We start from the raw sequence: 21,918 nt of genomic DNA on the forward strand, positions 1-21,918 counted from the left end.
GGACTCGCACACATCCAGGGAGTTACAGCTCTAAAATGGTGCAATCTTGGGGGAGGGGTACCCACCACTGGTCCAGGATGGAGGGCAGGCCTGAAAGTCCTAACCCTGCCACACCCTGAAACAGACTGACAGGATCTGCAAAATGGCCTTGTCTGATAAGAAGTGCAGTAGGCCATCACAGGGCACCTCCCTCCTTCCCTCTTGCCCACAGTTCTGTAGTTCCTGCTGGCAGCACACGCTGCAGGACTCTTCCTCTGCCATCTTTCAGACCATAAGGAAGAAGGCAGTGTCCTTCTAAGGGCAGAGCTGATGTCAAGCCCTTTCATTATTAAGATTGAAGAGCCAAAGAGAGGGACACCAAGGGACGCTTGGCCTGTGGGTAAAAGCTCCTCCCAGCTCTGCAACCCTGGGGCCGACCCGCCCGAAGGTGGGGTCGGCTCCACTGCGCGTGCGCCAAGTTACGCGGCCAGCGAACGCAGCCAAGAAAGGACTGCCCTCGGCTGGCAGGACCCCAGTGGTTTAAGGACTTTCACAAATGAATAAAAAAAAAAAAAAAACCTAAATGGCCCAAATCTAGAGGCCAAGATGGGCATCACTAGGAGAGTGATAGGCTTGTAGGCTACCCATGTTCCTTCAGTGCCAATCTCTAGAAAATGCCAGCTCCCGGATCAGCCGACCCGAGGCCCCGGCGAGACCCGCAGGCTCATCGTTAAGGGAACACCTAGGTCCCGCCGGGGTGTCCACGGGAAGGAGCCTCACGGGACTACAGGCCAGGAAGACAGGCCCAGCTCGGTCACACACCGGGTCGTAGCACCACAGGCCCCTTTGTCACCTGCGCCGGTCGCGAGCGGGTAAGGGGAAAAAAAATAGGGACGCGCACACGCACGCGCACTCATGTGCAGCGGTTCACGCATGCGCACCGCCCGCTGGCCGCAAGGTCCCCCCCTCCCCCGCGCGCCGAACGCGCACGCGCACTCGCACACAAAAGCCAGCGCCGCGCGCGCCCGGCCGCCCCGCCCCCGCACCCCTCCGCACCCCCTCCCGCCCGCAGCCGGAAATGCGCGCGCGCGCGGCCTTACCCAGCGGCAGGCCCTTGTTGAGCAAGTGCGAGCTGCCCATTGAAAGGCGCGGGTGGCCGCGGGCCCCGATGAGTCCGGCGCTCTCCGCCGCCGCGAGCCCTGCGCCTGGGGCGGCTTCGGCGCAGTCTGCTGCTCCGCCCGGCCGCCTGCGCCCGGCCGCCGCCGTGCCGAGCCGCCACCGCGCCGCCAGCCGCGCTCCGACCGACGAGCGGGCGGGGACACGCGGCGCGCGCGCGCGGGCGTGGCCTCGGTTGGTCTGCTGTTTGCCGGCAAGGAGGCGCGCTGGACGTACGCGGGCGGCTCAGGGGCCGCGCTGCCCGCCGGCCGGGCGCTGGGCCCCCACCACCCGCGCCCCTCCCAGGCTGGAATCCCTTTCTGGACACGCCCCCAGCTGTACCCGCCCTGTCCCTCCCCTCCCCTCCCTGCGCGTACCCCGGACTGCGCCTCTGCCACTCCTTGACGCGGTGACCCGGGCTGGAGCCCGCGTGGTGAGCGCCCATCCGCGTGGGGCGCTACCAGGCTGGTCGCCGCGGCCTCGAGCGGACAGCGAGAGGGGCGCACCCGAGCGGCTGGAGCTGGGGCCGCGGACGGCGGAGCTGGACAGCGCCCCAGCCGGGAAGGTGATCTGTGCGCAGGGCCAGACGCCCGCCGCGCACCCACAGTGGGAGACAAGCTGTTGCTGGGACTGTCAGGCAGGCATGGCGAGTGATACAGCTTAGCTGTTTAAAAAAAAAAAAAAAATCACGAAAGCAGCACTAACTAGAGGGTGCTGAAACCCATCTTGTTACCTACGTGTTTTGAAAATCCAATCTTTGAGAAAGGTAGGCGGATGCAGTGACGGGATGACGAGGGACTGTTCACAGAACAAATGATTTGAAAATACCTTCCAATTTGATCCATTAACAGACATGGATGGAGAAAAGAATCTAAAAGTGGCGTATCAAACCTGCTACGCTACTTCCTAAAGAGACTAAGGGCTAGGGGAAGGCCAGCCGACACACACATCCCCTTGGCCCCCCCCCAATCCGGGACTGCCTCTCCCTTCTGCTCCTGTTTTCTCATGCCGTTGGTAACTTCCTCCAGATAATCCAAATGGCTCCTCCCAGTTCTTCCATCCTAGCATGGCAACTCCAAGGCACCTGACACCTCCCATTTCTTCTGAGCCTACCCAATCCTCATTTTTCTTGCACAGTACGACCAGAACCACTACACCACTCCATCCCTGTGAGGGATTCTATCAGGGCTTGTTTTAAAATTAAAGCCTTCCATTGCGCTAGAGGAAACCCAGGTTACTTGTCACCATCACACTGATTTGGACCCTTCCTCCCACTCCAGAGACAGTCCCTGAAAGCAAGGGTCTGTTCCTGAGTATGCGAGGAGGAAAGCCGCAGGGTAGAGACATGGACACGGCCAGGTGGCTCTGAACACACCCCTGTGACCCGCAGGCACCTGCGCCACCTGCTTCTGAGAGAGGATCTGGTGTCTGTTGGGCCAGCTCACCCGGCACTCCGCTCTGCTCAGCGCTGTTGAAGGCCTGGTGCTCTGAGTGCCAATAAGAGAGTATGATGCTCACCCGTGCCCTGCCTGTCTCCACCACAGGCCACAGGTTGGACTTAACCTGGTAAACGGACCCATCCTGCCTGCCTCAGCTGTCCACCCTCTGGCAAAACTGTACTCTTCCTGGGAGGGCAAGACCAGGGAAACCCTACCCCCCAGCTCTTCCCTTATCAGAAAGTGCTAGGTTCTCACCCAAGGAAAGGACCTGGTAATGCAGCTCCTCCTTCACCTTAACCAAACCACATCTGCCTTCCGAAGCTAGTGGATACCCTGTACCCAACCAAAGAGACCTACGGACAGACAGGACCTCCCCAAGATGCTGCTCTGTGTATTGGCCCCTCTTGGAAGCAATTTGAGACTCTAACACTAAAGGTTTTCTACTCTGCCTTTCTCAATTGTTGAGATGATTGCATGATTTATACAGAGTAGCCGGGCACAGTGGTGCAGGCCTGTAATCCCAGCACTCAGGGAGGGAGAGGCAGGCAGATCTCTGTGAGTTCCAGGCCAGCCTGGTCTACAAAGTGAGTCCAGGACAGCCAGGGCTACACAGACCCTGTCTCGAAAAACAAAACAAGATTGGATAATGTGTAGAAACTGGATGGACCATTAAGCATACCCACTATAAGACATATTCTAGGTGCATTCCAAGGCTTAGTGAGGTCTCCAATGTAATGCTTATTTGCTTTTCTGGTCCCCAAGATATAGACACCCATATACTGCTGAGCCCCTGGGAAGCATCTGGAAAATTTAAGAGTGATGTACCAGGCAGTGAGGCCTGGTAGTTGGAAACATGTGGAGAAGTAGGGAGCAGTTCTGCAGAGACTTGAGTGTTGATGCTTTAAAAACAAAACAAAACTATTTTAAGGCCAGGCGTGGTAGCACACGCCTTTAATTCCAACACTCAGGAGGCAGAGGCAGGCAGATCACTGTGAGTTCGAGGCCAGCCTGGTCTACAGAGTGAGTTAAGGACAGCCAAGGCTACACAGAGAGACCCTGTCTCAAAAACCAACCAAACAAAAAAGCCCTATTTTATTTGGAGTATTGGAGCCTCTACCTCCCTTTCACCAACATCTTTACCCTGGGTAAGAGAGAAAGAAGATTAGGGAGAGAGTGGGCACAGACCCCTTTACTTCTCCCTGATGGTTAGGGTCAATTGGGTTATTTTGAGGCAGTGCCAATCTCCATCGACAGCAACCGCAGCAAGCAGTCTCCGCCAAGCTTTTGCATTGAAATATTTCTCTCCACCATACCATCCATCCCTGGTCTCCCCAAACTACTACCCTCCGTGCACCACCGCTGCACACTACACTTTCTCTCTTCACACTCTCCTATTTATCTCCCTCAGAGTCCTAGACCATGCCCTTCTCCATCACACACACACACACACACACACACACGCTAGGCAGGCTGTTACCAGCTGGCAAACACCACACCCCGCAGGAGGCAACTGTCAACTATGGACACACTAAAGCCCAAACTAAAATCTCACACTTGTGATTAAAACAAAAACATTTACATAACATAACTGAGTTTACAAAGCAACCAGAACTTCCATTACACTTGGGAAAAGAACACCCCAGGAAAGCCAGTAGAAAATCCAAAGCCCAGATATTATGATGGAAACAGAAGCCTGTGGCTGAAGGCCAGGAAGAGCTGGGTTTGCAGGTTCAGGGGCTTTTGGGGAGGGATGTCATGGTTGTTGGGATACAAATGGCAGAGGCCCCACTGGGCTCGTCAGCTTCATGGGGATGGGTGATTCAAAATGACTTCTGGAGAGAGGGGTTAGAACTGGGAGCAGGCAGAGCCTAAAATCTGGTCACTAAGCCGAAAGGGTGATGGGGACGGGGTCCTTGTTGCTCCATCCTCTCCATTGGGAATCAGGCTGGGATACACCAAGGCGAGGGAAAACAAACAAAATTGAGAGAAGGAAATCCAGGCCTATCCTTTGGACTTTGAATGACAGCTTACAGAAGGCCACATGTGCAACAAACTTCACACAGAGTTGAGCCCAGTAAAGGCTCCTAAGGAAGCAGGCAATCTCAGCCCAGAAATATTTTCTTTCATATCTGTTTTATTTTTAAATGTAGCTGGAACCAAACCCCTCTCCCAACTTCTAGGGGGAGGAAACATCTTAAAATTAAACAAATGTGGTTGTTTAAATGAAGATGGTCCCCATAGGCTCATCTATTTGAATGTTTGGCGCCCAGCTGACAGAACTGTTTGGGAAGGATTAGGAGGTGTGGCCTCGTTGGAGGAGGAGTGTCACTGGGAGTGGACTTTAAGGTATCAAAAGCCCATGCTATTCCCAGTTACCTCTGTCTGCCTCCTGCTTGTGCGTCAGATGTAAGTTCTCAGGGACCCCTTCAGCACCATGCCTGCCTATCTATGGCCACGCTTCCTGCGTGATGATCATAGACCCTAACCCCCTGGAATTGTGAGCCCTTTAATTAAATGTTTTCTTCTATATGTTGTCTTGGTCGTGGTCGCTCCATGGCAAGAGAAAGCCAAGAATGAAAGTGAGCCACAGATCAGCAGCTGCTCAGTTTTACGTTCTGCAGCCTCCCTCCACAGGCTTGTCGTGCTGTGCCACGGCTCCGCCTTTGTATTGGTTACTCTTCATGTCACCATGACAGAAAACCTGAAAGAAACAGCTGGAAAGGGTGAGGGGTTGTTTAGTCCGTCATGGCAGGGAAGATGGCAGTGAGAGTGGGTCAGCTCACAGTGGTGGGAGCCCGGGGCAGAGCTCCTCACATCTTAGCAGACAGCAAGCAGAGAACAGGTACCACCTCCAACGCCCTGCTCCCCACCCCATTCCCATGCAGGTGCGCACAGAGCCCCACTCCTGCTAACTAGTCCACAAATCCCAAAGGTTTCACCATCTCCCAAAACACTGCCACTGTCTGGGAAACAAGTATCCAAACATATGGGAGACATTTTAAACTGACACCTGCATCCCCTCTGCTGCCAGTGGTGCCTTATTCCTGCTGCTGGCCTCTCTGGCTGGGGTTATGGCCACCCACAGAACTCTCCTCTGCTATTTAGTGCTGTTGCAGGGTGGTTTTTTTTTTTTTCTGCTGACCCCAACATCCTGGAATAACGACTCATAATACTCAAAATATTTGTACAAATACCTAGGTCATATAGCTAGGCTTTTCTCTGACCAGCTTACGCCTTAAAATAACCCATTACACTAATCTACAGTTTGCCACATGGCTGGTTACCTCTGCTCAGGTACCACGCGTCCATCCTCTTCACATCTTTCCAAGTGAATCTCCCACTCATGGCCCTATCCCAGAATGCCTTCTGCCTGCTGGATGTCCCACCTTATATTTCCTACCTCCACTATATGTCATTTGTTTGTTTGTTTGTTTTGACAGGAAATGCATCCACATAATATACCAGATAGTCTTTGCATACAATGCAGTGACCAGAGTCAGGGCATTTACTCTCATGAACAATGAACAACTTTCCGTGCATATGGCCCTGTGTTTCTCAAGGCTCCCTGATACATTACCTGCTGAATTTTCTTCTTTGGCAGTTTCCATTCCTGAGGCAGCAACCAGGATCCTCCCAGAGCTCCAGAGCTACCAGCGTCAGCCTGGGAGAGAGAAATAAATGCTACCAGAAGAGAGGTTTGATGTAGCCAGAAACTACAAGGCTGGGCCTCTGTAAAGATGCACACAGCTGAATTTCAGCAAGCATGGTGGCCTGTCGCTCCACTAGAGGGCTCCAGTAGGAATATAATAGACATCTCTAGTGGATCCAGACCATGGCCCTGCAAAATCTTAGCTTCACAACACATGTGCACTATAGGTGCCACAAGCATCTTTGGATCCTGGAGCTGAGGCCTCACTTACCCAGAGTCTCAGCGCTTTGTGAAAAGCCATGCATCGTTAGTGCCACAGCTAGGGTGTCTCCAGGCCTCAGGATTTCCCACATCTACAGCTATAGCTTGTCAACATACCATCAAAAAAAAATAAAATAAAATAAAACGTTGCTGCAAAATAGTCACAACACAACATGGTTAATCTTGATTGGCAGCTTGATTAGATTAAGACCAAGGAGATTAGTTCTGCACACCTAGGTTTTGTCTGTGAAAACATCTCCAGGAGGACTAAGGAGGAGGACTTACCCTGAATGTGGGCAGAGCCATTATGGGCTGGAGCCCCAGTGGAGAGAAGAAAAGGAGCCAGTTGGTATGGTTTACTGAGAGGGCCTCTCCCCTGTGCCCTCCTTACCATGGTGCACTGAGACCTCCAAAACCATGAACAAAATAACCTATTAGCTTGGTCATGTCAGACAGTCAGTCACAGTGATATGAACACTCACACAAGATGAGTGAGGCAGAGAGTCTATTTTTTTTTTGAGACAGGGTTTCTCTGACTGTCCCTGGCTGTCCTGGAACTCTCTTTGTAGACAAGGCTGGCCTCGAACTCACAGAGATCTCCCTGTCTCTGCCTCTCAAGTAATGGGATTAAAGGCATGCGCCACCACGTCAGGCAAGATTCTAATTTTTGTAACAAAATTATTTTATAAAATAACAATATGAAAGCATGTCGTCTATTTTCCCCAAAGTCTTGAAAAGTGGAGTTTTCTGGGGTCCTCAATGATGCACTGTGGTCAGAGGGAGGGCAGGGCTTTTGCCACGGCAGCCTCAGCACAGCCTCTAGATATTTGTTTCTTTCTCCCTGCTCTGTGGTCACTGTGATGTCAGTGTGTATGAGTGAGTGTCCATCTACTCTCCCAGAACAAATAAGTCATTCACGTAAACAGCATTGTTACTAGGCAGGACACACTTCAGCATATTAAATTTTAGCCAGGCATGGTGGCACACAACTTTAATCCCAGCACACAGGAGGCAGAGGCAGGCAGATATCTGAGTTAAAGGCCAGCCTGGTTTACAGAGCAAGTTCCAGGACAGCCAGGGCTACACAGAGAAACCTGTCTCAAAAAACAAAAACAAAAAAACCTAACTAAATAAATTTTATGGGTGAGGTGGAAGGGATGACTGGTAGGCCTGTGCCTCACACAGCAGGCTCCCATTAGCAGTGCTCTAGCTTTTATGGTACCAGACATTGCTCTAGGATCAGATCATTTGTGCCCTTCTGGGCAAAGGAACAGCTTCCTTGAATGAACACAGAAATCTGAGTTGTCTTTTGGTCACAGCTGGTAATGTTGACAAGACACAGTGTAAAAGTAAAGAGGATGAGAAGAAATTGTCAGCCCCCTCCTTGTTCAACAAGACTCACGTTATGAGGCCAGACAAATGCCAAGCGTCTCTGGAATGTTCCATCTCCAGATGTCTTGAGGACAAATATTTCTGCTGTTTAAAATATCGCAAGTTCTTGATGTTTTAGTTTCTGGAGGCCCCTGGCAAGCTCATGTAAATGAGGTTTTGTGTCTGCATCTCTAAGCTGCCTTGGGTTGAAGCTGCCTTGTATAGATCACTTTGAATGACAGTGGCATCTTGACAAGTCTTCCTGTCCGTGTTTACCGGGTGCCTTCCCATTTATTTATTCTTTGTTTGCTTTAACCGTCCTTTATAGCGTTTGGCATACACACTTCCCATCTCTTTGGTTAGGTTCACTCTTAGGTGTGGAACTCTTTCAGAAGTTGCTATGTGTGGAATTTGCTTCCTTTCTAATCTGAATGTGTTTTCTTGTTCTTTCCTTTTCTCCTCTATACTCTCAATAGGGCTAAAATGTCGACTAGCAATGGTGAGAGCGTACCAGGGACTCTGAGGCGAAGATGACATATAGCAGAGGTTGCTGTCTGTCTCTCTTCAGAGGGCTGTGTCTTTTTTTTTTTTTTTTTTTTCCGAGATAGGGTTTCTCTGTGTAGCCTTGGCTGTCCTGCACTCACTTTGTAGACCAGGCTGGCCCTTGAACTCACAGCGATCCGCCTGCCTCTGCTGGGATTAAAGGCATGCGCCACCGTGCCTAGTGGGTTGTGTCACTTAATCACACACATTTAGCAAGCTCTTTAGCCTTTAAGGTAAGCACTGCAGTTACCCTTTTATTTTTTATTTTTTATTTAATTTTAATTTATGTGCATTGGTGTGAGGGTGTCAGATCTTGGAGTTACAGACAGTTGTGAGCTGCCATGTGGGTGCTGGGAATTGAACCCTGGTCCTTTGGAAGAGCGAGCAATGCTCTTAACCGCTGAGCCATCTCTCCAGCCCCAGTTACCTTTTTTAACTGATGAGGAAACCAAGTCACAGACAGCTAGGCAGCCTTCCAGCTCCATGCACAGGGATTAGCAGAGCGAGGACCCAACAGCAAGCCAACCTCACAACCCAGCGTGACAGGATGTAGCCTACATTGGGTGGGTGGAGTGGCCCAGGCACTCTTTGCTGTCCCCTGCAGTTCCTAGAAAAACATACAGCTTTGTTGGTTCCTATTCTGCCTCCTGCTCCGTGTGTGTGTGTGTGTGTGGTGTGTGTGTGTGTGTGTGTGTTAGAACAAGGATTTTGAAATCTCACAGGCTCAAACTCTCTCCCTATCTCTTTCTCTCCAGAGGTGGCAGTGTGTTAAGAGACCTTCTAGTAGACCCAAACACTGAGTGCTGCTGTCCTGTGCTCACAGTCCTGTGACACTCCAACCCTGTGCCAAAGTGTTTCTCGTGGCTCCAGTGTGCTGCGTGGAATTCTGTCAAGGCCCAGCCTCTGACTGTGGCTGCACTGAGCTTTCTGTCAGAGAGATTATTTTTTTCACTTCCTCTTCTGTTTTCCAGTTGGCATTCCACCGCCCAGCGTGTTCCCTAGAGGGAGACTAACATCCCTGTTTTGAAATGGAGTCGGTGAACGCTCCCGAGGGTAGACAGGGTTACAGCTCGACCTGCTGAGCCTCATCCAGCTCTCCCACCAGGCAGTCACAGCCTCTGTTCCTACCACGTCCGCATGTCCAAGGTAAAGATGACCTCCTCTAAAATGAGTATTAACAAGTACTCTGTTGAACTGAAGATAATTTTGGAGCAATACTGATTATCTGAGAAACAGCTTTCCAAATCACGGAAAGGAATCACATAGCACAGCTTGCCATCTGCTGCCAACTATGAACTAACTAACTGCCATACACAAACTCCCTGGACGCATGAGAGCTTTCCTAAGGTGTTGGTTGGGGAAGACAACTTTTTGTTTTGTTCTATTTATTATTTATTTATTTTTATTTTTTTGAGACAGGGTTTCTCTGTATTAGCCTTGGCTGTCCGAGACTCACTTTGTAGACCAGGCTGGTCTTGAACTCACATCGACCCGCCTGCCTCTGTCTCCCGAGTGCTGGGATTAAAGGCGTGCGACAACTTGTTTTTTAATGGGGGTGTTGAAATGATAATGGGAAGCACCGGTTCTCAGGCCAGGCTAGTCCGCCATGCAGTGCTCAGTCAGAACATGAGGCCCACACCAGGGCTTTGGGGAACAGTGTTATCAGAATGATGGCACTGGGCTTGTCCTATACTTGCTCCTTGACAGACCCCCTGCCAAGTGGCTGTACAGGCAAGGTGGGGTGCAGTGTTCTAGCACACCTTAGCATGCACTCACCTCTCCCACTTCTCACCTCTGCGCCCTCTGATCTTTTTCTTTCCTTTTTTTTTTTTTTTTTTTTTTTTTTTTTTTCTTTTTTAAGACATGGTTTATCTGTGAAGCTCTGGCTGTTCTGGAACTCACTTTGTAAACCAGGCTGACCTCGAACTCAATGGAGATCTGCCTGCCTCTGCCTTCTGAGTGCTGGGATTAGAGGTGTGCGCTACCACCTCCCGGCTGTATTTATTTATTCTTTTAAGTATTTTTGTTTATGTTTATTTTTTACATGGATGTTTTGCCTGAACGTGTGAGGTGTCAAATCCCATGGAACAGGGGTTACAGTTGTGAGCTATCATGTGGGTGCTGGGAACTGAACCTGGCTTCTCTTGGAAAAGTAGCCAGTGCTCTTAACTACTGAGTAATCTCTTCAGCCTTATTTATTTATTTATTTATTATTAATTTTTGGTTGTTCAAGACAGAGTTTCTATATGTAGCCACAGCTGCCCTGGAATTAACTCCTATAGACCAGGGTAGCCCAATTTAGAGTTCTACCTACCTGCCCTGCCTCCTGACTGCTGGGATTAAAGGCGTGCATCACAACACCCAGCACTATGGTAGCCCTGGCTGGTCTCGAGCTCACTCTTGCCATGTAGACCAGGCTGGTCTTGAAATCACAGAGAGCTGCCTGCCTCTGTTTCTAAGCGTTGGGATTAAAAGCATGTGCCACCATGCCCAGCTATTTATTTTGTGTGGGAGTGCATGCGTGCATGCGTGTTGTGTGGTGTGTGTGTGTGTGTGTGTGTGGGTGTGTGTGTATTTGTATGTACCGTATGCATACAAGTGTCTGCAGAGGCCAGAAGAGGGCATCGGATCCCCTGGAGCTAGAGTTACAAACAGTGAGTGCTAGGAACTCAACCCAGTTCCTCTACAAGAGCAGGAGGCACTCTCAACTGCTGAGCGCTCTCTCTAGTCCCTCCATTCCTTCCTGTTCTTGAGATTCTCACATGCATGAAGGGAACACACATGCCCAAGCTTTGTCCACAGCCTCAGAGGTACCTGGCTCACAGCTGCCTCTGGAGCCTATGCATGCTCGCACTCTCTGTGAGGCCTAGTATCAGGAAGGCAGCCCTCCCAGGCTCTAGCCATAGGGAACTCCACAGCTGCAGGAGCGTGTCCACTCAGCCTATGGACTCTATGACATGTCAGTCCATGGACTCTGGACAAGGCCTGCATCCTAGTGCCCAGGGAACTCTAGGGCAAGTGCAAATAGTGTCACGGGATCTGAACTCTCTCATAGCAAAAATAGAATTCATCTGATGTGGGTTTTATATATTAAACACTGAGCACTAAGTGCTGGTATGCTTAACCCTCACAGAAGTAGTTCCAAGAAGAGGCTTGCATTCATTTTCTCTGCTTCACTATATAATAAAGGAATTTATAATTGTTGTTAGTGCCCTGCTGTGTGACTTGATCCTCCTACCTCAGCCTCTGGAGTGCACCATGAAACGTAGTTCAGATTCTTCTAATTCAGATTATGTCTATAACTCAAGTGAACAAAATAAACAGAAAAGCTAAGTGCATTGATGGCTTGGCATAAAAAATGACTAAACTTCAGGGAGCAATGTTATGAGATGTTGGGATTTTAGAGGTAATGACCCTTGGAGACCAGAGGGACACTCAGTTTCAGCGTATAACAAATCTATTCTTATTATAGTGAAAATTCATTCACATCAAATCTGAGGGTTGAGCTGAGTATCATTACTGGTGAGAGCACCATGACTGAGGACAGATGGACATCACATCCCTGAAGCAACTTTGCTCTAGTCTCTCCCTGTTTGCTAAAATCAGCCTTCCAGGACTTCTGCCTCCCCACAGGCGGGATGCTGTCAGAACACAGTCTGCCCACTGGACATGGTCCTGCCCACTGGAGCATGGGGGACAGCTGGACAAGCCTCAACAGCACTGCTTGTTTTTATAGCGTTATCAAATGCCTAGCATTATCAAATGCCTAAAGATGCCAAGAAGCCTGGATAAGCCAAATTCCAGAGTCCACAGCCCTCCATGGCCACTGGGACTGTGGCTTTCATTTCTGCAGGAAAATGGGGCCAGCACGTTTAAGGCGTGTACAGTGAGTGAGTGACCTGGGCGAGCCTTCCCAGGCCAATGTGGGGCCTGCATTCTTCCCTATCCTTCTGGTAGGTCTCAGGAGCATATGGGCCTCATGTGTTGTAACTGGGGGCAAGAGTCCATGAAGAGTCCCTCTCAGATGTGAGTCTTCCTCTGAGTCCATACACGGCTTTCTGAGTCTGAGGACAGGACAGGGGAAGAGAGTGGTACCCAGAGTCACAGAAAACCAAGCTGGCAGCAGCCAAGCCTACAAGTGGGCTGCTAGGCCAGAAGTTATAGAAATCCATGGTCCAAACTGGGCGTGGTGGTGCATGCCTGTAATCCCAGCACTCGGGAGGCAGAGGCAGGTGGATCACTGTGAGTTCGAGGCTAGCCTGGTCTACAAAGTGACTCCAGGACAGCCAATGCTACACAGAGAAACCCTGTCTCGGAAAGAGAAAAAGAGAGAGAGAGAGAGAGAGAGAGAGAGAGAGAGAGAGAGAGAGAGAGAGAGAGAAGAGAAGAGAAGAGAAGAGAAGAGAAAGAAGAGAATAGAAGAGAAAGAAGAGAAGAGAAGAGAAGAAAAGAAGAATGAAGAAATCCATGGTCCAAGCCCAGACAGGTGTTGCATGCTAGTAATCCCAGCACTTAGGGAGGCAGAGGCAGGCAGATCTCTGTGAATTCAAGGCCAGCCTGGTCTACAAATGAGTCCAGGACAGCCAAGGCTACACAGAGAAACCCGTCTCAAAAAAAAAAAACAATGAAATCTGTGGTCCAGCTGTGAAGCCTTGAACTTCAGTCTCACCCACACCAGCTCCCAGGTTCTGCTGCAGGGAACTGTGGTCTCACTCAGAGTATATTTACAGTGACTGAACCTCACTAAAGCCACAGCACAACCTGGGCTCAAGGGCTCAAGGGCTCAACTTGAGATAAATTGGTTCATCCCATCACATGACTGCTCTGATCCGGGAGGAAGCCCTGTCCTTCCTAGATAGATACTATTTCCTTGTGTCCCAACAAGTCTTCATTCACAATGAACACCATGAAGTTAAAAGTTACCACAGGGCCCTAGAGATGGCTCAGAGGTTAAGAACTCTGGCTGTTCTTCCAGAAGACTTAGGTTTGATTCCCAGCACCCACATGGCAGCTAACAGCCCTATAAGTCTAGTTCCTGTGTCTGCGATGTCCTCTCTTGGCCTGCATGTGCACCAAGCATGCAAGTGAAACACCTATTTAAAAAGAAGAAGAAGAAGAAGAAGAAGAAGAAGAAGAAGAAGAAGAAAGAAAGCAAGCAAGCCAGCCCAGTGTGGTGGTGCACACCTTTAGTTCCAGCACTTGGGAGGCAGAGGCAGGTGGATTTCTGGAAGATCAAGGCCAGTCTGGTCTACCCAGTCAGTCCAGGACAGCCAGGCCTACACAGAGAAAACCTGTCTCAGAAAAAAAAAAAAAATGACCAGACACATGAGGAATACGTCGACAGTGACTTAGAGAAGTGGCATTGATGCGTGATCAGAGGGACTTTAGCCACGAGTGTGCATCAGAGAAGGGGCAGAAAAAGGCAGGCAATGTGCATAAACAGCAGGTATTTCAGCAGGTAGTGAGAGCCGCAAAAGAAGATTCTAAAACTGAAAATATGGCCTTGGCAACGAACTAACCGGAAGAAGAAATCGGTGACCTGGAGGATAAGAAAATGTTAATTAGGGCCTGCAGGATAGCTCACCTGGCAAAGGCATTTTAGCAAGTCTGACGACCCACCTTGGAGCCACAGGACTCACACGGATGAAGGAGAGAACCTCCTCTGACTTCCATGCGCAGGCTGCGGCATTCATGCACTCACATGCATGCACACACACACACAGTGGACAAAGAAATGTGAAGAAAAAGAGACTATGAATTACCCAAATCCAATGAGGAAATGCGGTTTTTTAAAAGACATGTGACCCATGTACGATGGTATCCTGAAGTCAGGAAGACCACGTGTTTGAGGGCATCCTGGGCTACATAGTGAGAGGCTGCCTCCTTGACTGCCATCCCTTGAAAAGGGATGATAAGATGGCTCGGAAGGTGAGCACCCCGCATACCTGATGAACTGAGTTCCATCCATGGGACCTACACAAAGCTGGAAGTGGGAGAACTGACTCTGCAACGCTGTCTTCTGATCTTCATAGGCTAGCGTGGCAGACCCACCAGTACACACAAATTAATATTAATAACAGAAAATTGAATCCTAAAAAGAAACAATATAAAAAAAACAAAAACAAAAACAAAACAAAACAAAAGACAACTGGCCAGAAGCTAAATTAATATTATTGGGTTTAGAGGCTTAACAACTCCAGTTCAATCTCAGAGTCTAAGAATCCACGTGGTATAGGAAGAAAAAGACTCCAGTGTTATACTCTGACTGACAAGAGATAGAGAGAGAGATCTGAGATCTATGGGACAAGACCAAGGGGTTTAGTGGGTGCACAATGACACTCCGGTGGGAAGGGAAAGAACGGAACGGCCCAGGGAGAGAGGAATAGTCAAGGACTTCCTCAAAGCTGTAGAAAAGTTCAACCCACACACCAAAGATTTCACCAAACCCCAAAGGAGATAAACTCAAGGAAAACTACTCCCTGGCAATCACTTGACAAAAAGATACAATAGTCATAAAAGCAGCCATAGAAAAGTAAAATAGAATCTCGTCATTAAAATGGAGAGCTTGGGACAGAACAATGGCGAGGTGGGTAGAGGTGCTTCCTGAACAAGCAAGGCAATCTGCATGTCATCCCTAGGACCCAAGAAAGCCAGAAAGGAGGGAGCCAACTCCACAAAACTGTCCTCTGGCCTATACATTTACTCTGTGGCACCCTCAACCATGCATGTGCCCTCCTCCTCCTCCTCCTCCTCATCATCATCATCATCATCATTATCACCATCTGATACCAGAGAACAGTGGAGTGTTAGGAGATAACTCAATGCCAGCTCAACCTTATATCCAATGCAAATGAAAGTATTGTGAGCACATTGTGCCAGGAACATGACAGGCATGTTCACGCCCATTCCATGATGTCAGAATACATAATAATCAATTCATAAGCCACCTTGTTCTGGTGGCTTGCAATTTATCAAGTACTTCTGGCTGCCCTCGACAGCCGACTGTTAGCAAATACGTTCTTTTATTACGGTCTTAATTATTAATATTAAATCTCAGGTCTTACCCCCACACCAGTACCCACACACTCACAGTACACAATAGCTACTAAAGGGTTAAAGAATCCAAAAGATTCCCAAAGCCCATACTGAAGACAGAAAGCTGAGACCAGTAGCAGAAACATTGCAGGTAGGTAGGTAGACAAGACACTTGCAGCCGCTGGAGTCAAAACCAAGCTGTAGGGTCTGCTGGAGACATGCACGAACAGGACCATCAAGGTAAGATGTAGGACCTGTCTAAAAAGATAGGAGGATGGGATAGGATGGGATGGGATGGAATGGGATGGTATGAGATGGGATGGGATGGGATGGGATGGGATAGGATGGGATGGATTTACAGACAATTGAAATTCAACTGGACCATGTAAAGCCCTGGGGACCAATTGAGTTGAAATCCCGAGTCAGGAATTCTCTGCCTGCTGGTCCCTTCTTCCACACACAGGCTGTCTGGATAACAGGTTAGAGGGGCTGTCACAGTCATTACAATGTTACATGTCCTCTTCCTTATGGGCTCCAGGTGACAGCATTTCACCTTTCCTTGTTGTAATATACTCCATAAGCTCTTGAGCCTAGCTCATCTGATGTTAATTTAACATTTATTTTATTTATTATGTATCTACATGTGAGTGTGTCTCTGTATGAGTAGTGCATGTGAATGTGCCTCTGAATAAATATGTGCATGTGTGTGCAGATGCCCACAGAAGCCAGAAGCATCAGGTGCCCAGGAGCTGGAGTTACAGCCCACTGTGAGTCACCTAACTTGGATGCTGGCAATGAACTTGGGTCCTCTGCAAGAACAGCAATAACTCTTCACTTCTGGGCCCTCTCCAGCCCCTCCGATATGGTTTTGCTACCCCATGTGCTTGTATTTTTCTGACCTACTTTGATAAGTTTCTAGGTGACAGACTTTGACTTGGGCATTAGCCTGTGCCTCGTGATAGTGTTGGGCGTGAGGCGTCCTCTACATCCAGGAAAAGATGCGAAATCATCCTGCCTCTACATTTGCTCTCAAAGGGGGCCTGAGTGCAGGGGTGGGGGTGGGGTGGGGATAAAATGGAGTCGCCTTGGGCAAGACACAGCCTGAAAGCCGCAGTTCCAGGCAATATGGAGTGCCATAGGGCAGGGCATGGTCTGACCTCCATAGAACAAGACTAAAGGCGGGGGAAAGCTGGGAAAGCTCGTTTCTAGAAGGCCTGTGCTAGGAGGTGCAAGCAGATCTCTGAAGGATGGGGAATGGAGTAGTGGAAGCAGAACTGGCTAACTATATAAGTGACTGTGCAGCCCTGTATCTGCTTATGATACACATGTTGGGAGGAGAGAGAGGAAGTGAAGAGGGCCTATTTACTGTCTATTTGGAAAGAGATTCTTTCTCTAAGCCAGTGTCTCTCAAACCTTCTAATGCTGTGACCCTTAATACAGCTCCTCACGTTGTGGTGACCCGCAACCACAAAATTATTTTCGTTGTGACTTCATGACTGTAATTTTGCTGCCGTTATGAACCATAATATAAGTATTTCTTGAGATCGAGGTTTGCCAAAGGGGCCATGACTCCCAGGTTAAGAACTGTTGCTCTAAACTGTTGACCAAAAAAACCATCCACGCTCTACTGGGGTTTTAGCACACAAAAGCTATAGCACACAGGAGCCCCAAGGAGGGGGATGTCAAATAAAATTGCACTGATGGGGTTCTTGTTTTATGGATGCAGCATACAAGCAAACCACTAGGAGCAAATTGTGATGTGTTAAAGGTGCACTCAGTAATTTCTAGAGCCACACCTCAAAATCAGCACTGGACAGGGCCCACTGGACAGTTGTCAAAGGAGACACAAGGGACACTAAAACTCCGAACACAAGCACCCAAGCAGGCCTGCATCTCCCTTTTTTGGTCTTATTTAATCTCTCAATAACGTTTTGTTTCCTGTTTCACAGTCTTGCCTGATTCTTCCGAGGCTCACTTTGGGGTTGGTGGGAGACAGCTGTGAGGCTCCCATGTGGGTGCAGCAGGCCCATTTGAGAGACACAGTGAGGGCAGCAGCCCAACCGCTTCTTACTGCCTGCCACTTTGTGGGTCACCTGGTGTCCAGAACCCCATCCATTGAAAGAGGTATAGAGAAAGGAGGGGTGGTGGCCTGGCCTGGCCTGGCCCCACTCCTGGGTACAGAGGAGGGCATAGGGACTTATGTTTCCCCCCCCAAGATCCCACCGTGAGCCCACTCATCACAGACCTTCCAGGATACTGGGGTCTGGAACTTAGGCCTCCACACTCTGGAGGCACACGCTCCAATTCATGTGGCTGCTCAGCGGTTGAATGCTCACCTACATCTGTGAGGCCCAGATATTAGGTCTCTAGCCCCACCAAAATGAATAATAAAGAATCGCCTCACTGATGCAATAAATTGTAGCTCTCTCGTTTATCCTATTTAAGTAGATAAAGTGTGAAATGCTAACACATAGTCACACTGTCAAATCCACCTTCTATTTGGACTGATAACAATTAGGGGCAGCTGTGCTAACTGCCAGTGGCTCTCCCAGCCCCCAGCTTGCTCTCCTGGAGGTCCTGATGTCATGAGAGGGGCCCTAGCTCTCCCTGGGAGGTGGCTTTTTGCTCAGGACTTACTGTCCTGCCTTCCACAGGTGCAGCTAATATAGACTATCATAGGATGCCTATTTCCAGGAGGACAGAAAATGTTTCCGTAAGAAAAAAAAAAATCCCATTATGACTGTTTGGCCCTGAAACTGCAGCAGCACCAGGACCGCTAACAGCTGCCATTCCAGCACTGTCCTTTGCAGAACAAGACACTTATTTCCACGAAGCCTGGGAGTGGGGAGTTGTGACGCAGCACGAGCGCATGCTCCTAGGCCGCCAATAACTGTGACAAATGGAATTCCTGGCATCTATGGTGATGGATGAAATGACATGCCAAATTAATAAAATAGGAACCGCAAAGCATGCATTTTTATTAAAGAATAATTTTGTGATAACCACGTAATGTGGAAGCCTCCAAGCAAGAGATTAAATTACATGCTGGGGAAAATCTGGCATTTTGTGATAAACTGCAGAATCAGACTTTCTCCGGCGGCTGGAGAGGGAAGTGGGACAGTGTCTATAAACATGCTTTACAAAGCAGCTGATGGAACAAAGCAATGGAGCGGCTGCTGGGAGGTGGGTTCTGCCCAGAGTAATGACTTGTCTAACACAGTCTTCTGCAAGAAATCATTCCCACTAACACCTCTGCTCTTGATATTAAAGCTACATCATTTTTATTATTACCCCTATCAAGCAGAATTACTACACTAGAGATTAAATTCCTATTTTGATTTTCTTAAGTCAAGATTGCAGGGTTGGCCACCTTCTGCATTCTCTGTGGTAATGAAACTATTTTTCCTCTAGCTGATCACTGCTGCACCTATGTGGTAGTTATTGCCTTTTAAACAGAACTGGCTCAGTATGTGCAGTCCTTCCAGCCTTGTAAAAAGATTTGAATGCTAGCTCTTCTCTGGGGGACTGTAGACCTTCCCTTACCCTGGCGTGGCCCCATCTGCTCCTCCTCTGCCCACAGGGGAGGGGAAAGCCAGTGTTTTCACTTTCCCTCTCCTCCCCAACAGGGAAGTTCACGGCTTGGGCTATTGTTGAAGAGACACCTTCTCAGTCACGGTTTAAACATCTGGGCCCAGGAAGGCGGTGTGAGGGGATCTGGGGCAGCAGGACCTGAAGATTGTCTTGGGAGAGTCTGCCTGCTGGCACAGGAAGCCTCAGCCTCGGGAGCGCAGGCTCTTCCTGGAGGTCTTAGCCTTCTTTGCTGTCTGTGTCACAGCACTGAGAGGATACAGCATAGGACAGAGCCCATACCCCAACCGCTGCCTCTCTCACTGCCCCTTGGTGAAGCCTGGATTAAGCAGGAGCATAAATCTGCTTTCCCTTCACCAAAACTCTGTAGGCTCGATTGTTTTTTGCAAACCTACTTATTTGGGGTTCCTCAAAGTCTCTTTCTTACGCTCTCTCCACCCCAATCCCTGTCCAACACCCCAACACCAGGTAGGAGAGAAAAAGGATCAGGAGGAAGAAGGGGCACAGTTCTCTTTGGCTACTTCCTGATGTTTAGGGTTGTAGGGTGTTTTGGGGCAACACCAATCTCTGTTGTCAGGATTTTCAGGCAGCAACAGCAAACTCAACAGCAGCCTTCTCTTCTTTCTCTAACCATCTCCTCCAAGTGTTCTTCTGATAACCTTTCTCTCTCTCTCTCTCTCTCTCTCTCTCTCTCTCTCTCTCTCTCTCTCTCTCTCTGCTTTCATATTTATCCCAACTGGCAAAGACCACGCCCCCGCACGAGGCAGTTTCCAGCTGACAAAGACCATGATCCCTCTCATGAGGCAGTTACCAGCTGTGACAAACTGAAAGCAGCAGGCCCCATATCCCCCACCTGGGATTAAAACAAAAACATGTTTACACATCATAACCAAAACATCCACAGTAAAACCCCAACACCTCTATCCAGAAAAATGACCTAAAGTGAGGGTAGCATTCCTCCCAAGACCTTCATGAACTTGCACAGGCCATCTCTTCCTGCATAAACCTTAACTGCAACAGGTGTTGTTGATCATTGTTGTTGTTGTTGCTTTAAAGAATGAAATTGTAGTTTCTTAGTCTGATGGTTAATACTACTAATCTCACAGGATCTAGGGTCACCAACTTCTGGGCATGTCTGTGACGCAATAAATTGGGGTAGATTGTGGCCAGAAGACTAACCCTGAATGTAGGTGGCACCACCATACACCATTTACTATACACCGTTCCTTACTGGACTGCCTTCTGTTCATGTCTGATGGACAAGGCTGTAATGAGCCCACCTGTCAGCATTTCTCTACAACTTGTGGTGTCTCTGTAGAATGATCATCAAGGAGCAGGCGTCTCAGAATGTGTCTTAGTTGGGGTTTCTATTGCTGTGATGAAACACTGTGGCCAAAGCAGCACAAGGAGGAAAGAGCTTCTTTGGTTTCCACTTCCATATCACTGTTAATCATCAAAGGAAGTCAGGACAGGAACTCAAACAAGGCAGGAACCTGGAGGCAGGAGCTGATGCAGAGGCCATGGGGAAGTGCTGCTTACTTGTTGGGGGTTGATCTGGTGCTATATATTCCAATGACAAATACTGCCCCTGAGATCTTGTTTCAGTCCAGAGTAAATTCTCACATCCACCAAGTGACATAGTGTAAACCTTGCTCCCCAATTTAAAGTTGACTGGTTAATAAAAACAGCTAGAAGCCTGTAACTGGGCAGAAGAGAAATAAATGGAGCTTTAGGTTCCCTGGCTTTGGGTCTCAGATGGAGACCATGAGGTGGGAGAGAGGAGCAGGAGAGGAAGTCAGGGAGAAGGAAGTCACCATGGGACAGTATGGACGATGAGCACGTGGCCACAAAGGCTGGCCTGATGGAACAGAAGCAGCCCCGGCAGGAACAATTATGACAAGTAACTTGGGGCGTGTAGCTGGGAAACAGCAAAATAGCTCAGAGGGTTGATACCTGCCAAGTTGTTGTGCTTTAAAGCTTATTATAAATCTAAAAGGTTTCTGTGTCTTTTATTCAGGAACTACATCGTCTCAAGTGGTGTGGAAAACCCAAACAGTTAATTAGAAGCAAAGAGGGGGCACAGCAACCCCCCAAATTATTTTACTACTTGTAGTAGAAGTTTAGGAGTCATTAAGAACTCAGTTATGTTATGTAAAACATGGTTTTGTTTTAATCCCAGGTGTGGGGTACAGGGCTGATTCAGATTGTCCACAGCAGCAGACTTTTTTGCCTCTTGCAGGCTCTAAGAGGGGCTCTTTGCCAGCAGCAGATAGTTTAATTCTAAGGACTCTGGTATACATGCCAGAGGCCGGGGAATATTGGGGTTGGTGGGGGGGGGTGTCTTAGGTTCTGAGAAAGAAGGCTGCTGCTCCTGGCTGCTGTTGATGTAGTTTGACAAGAAATCAGAGAGGTCCTGCAATGAAGACTGGACTTGCCCCAAGGAACCCGACGACCCTAGCCAGCAGGAAGCAGCTAAAGAGAATCACTTCCCTTCTCCCCACTAACCTTCTTCCTCTCCTACCTGGTGTTGGGGTATTGGAAGGGATTGGGGTGGAGAAGAGAGGTTGAGGCTTAAGAAACTCCAAATGAAGTAGAGTTTAAAAACAGTACCTACACTTACTGCCTTTTTCTCCCTGGTTTATTCACCTGTTTTCTTAAAAGAACTCATGACCACCAGGCCAGAGGTGGCCCCACTCACTATGGATTGGGTATTAGTTCACAGGCTAATCCTAAAAGCTTGCTTCTAGGTTGCCTAGCAACCTGATGTCATCACTTGCCTCTGCCAGGGGGTGGGATAAGACTGGCCAGCCATCTCAAGAGCTCTCTCGGGAGGCAGAGGCAGGCGGATCGCTTTGAGTTCGAGGCCAGCCTGGTCTACAAAGCAAGTCCAGGATGGCC

At 49.0% G+C, this 21,918-nt stretch overlaps 1 protein-coding gene across 3 annotated transcripts in view; it reads right to left on the reverse strand.

Annotated features, from left to right (window-relative positions):
• The window catches only part of Ctbp1 (C-terminal binding protein 1), a 55,641-nt gene extending 54,405 nt beyond the window's left edge, over positions 1-1,236 (reverse strand). Inside the window, exon 1 of one of the 3 annotated variants that reach the window (XM_051165242.1) lies at positions 1,080-1,236. Coding sequence is in view for 1 of the 3 variants with exons in the window: in XM_051165238.1 (XP_051021195.1) it covers positions 1,080-1,119 (40 nt within the window). In the remaining 2 variants the exon portion in view is untranslated. The remainder of the gene's footprint in view (positions 1-1,079) is intronic. The other 2 variants (XM_051165238.1, XM_051165243.1) reach the window with 2 other exon arrangements.
• Between the last annotated feature and the right edge of the window lie 20,682 nt (positions 1,237-21,918).

This window comes from Acomys russatus, chromosome 22 (genome assembly GCF_903995435.1).
Source record: "Acomys russatus chromosome 22, mAcoRus1.1, whole genome shotgun sequence".
Taxonomy (NCBI): domain Eukaryota; kingdom Metazoa; phylum Chordata; class Mammalia; order Rodentia; family Muridae; genus Acomys; species Acomys russatus.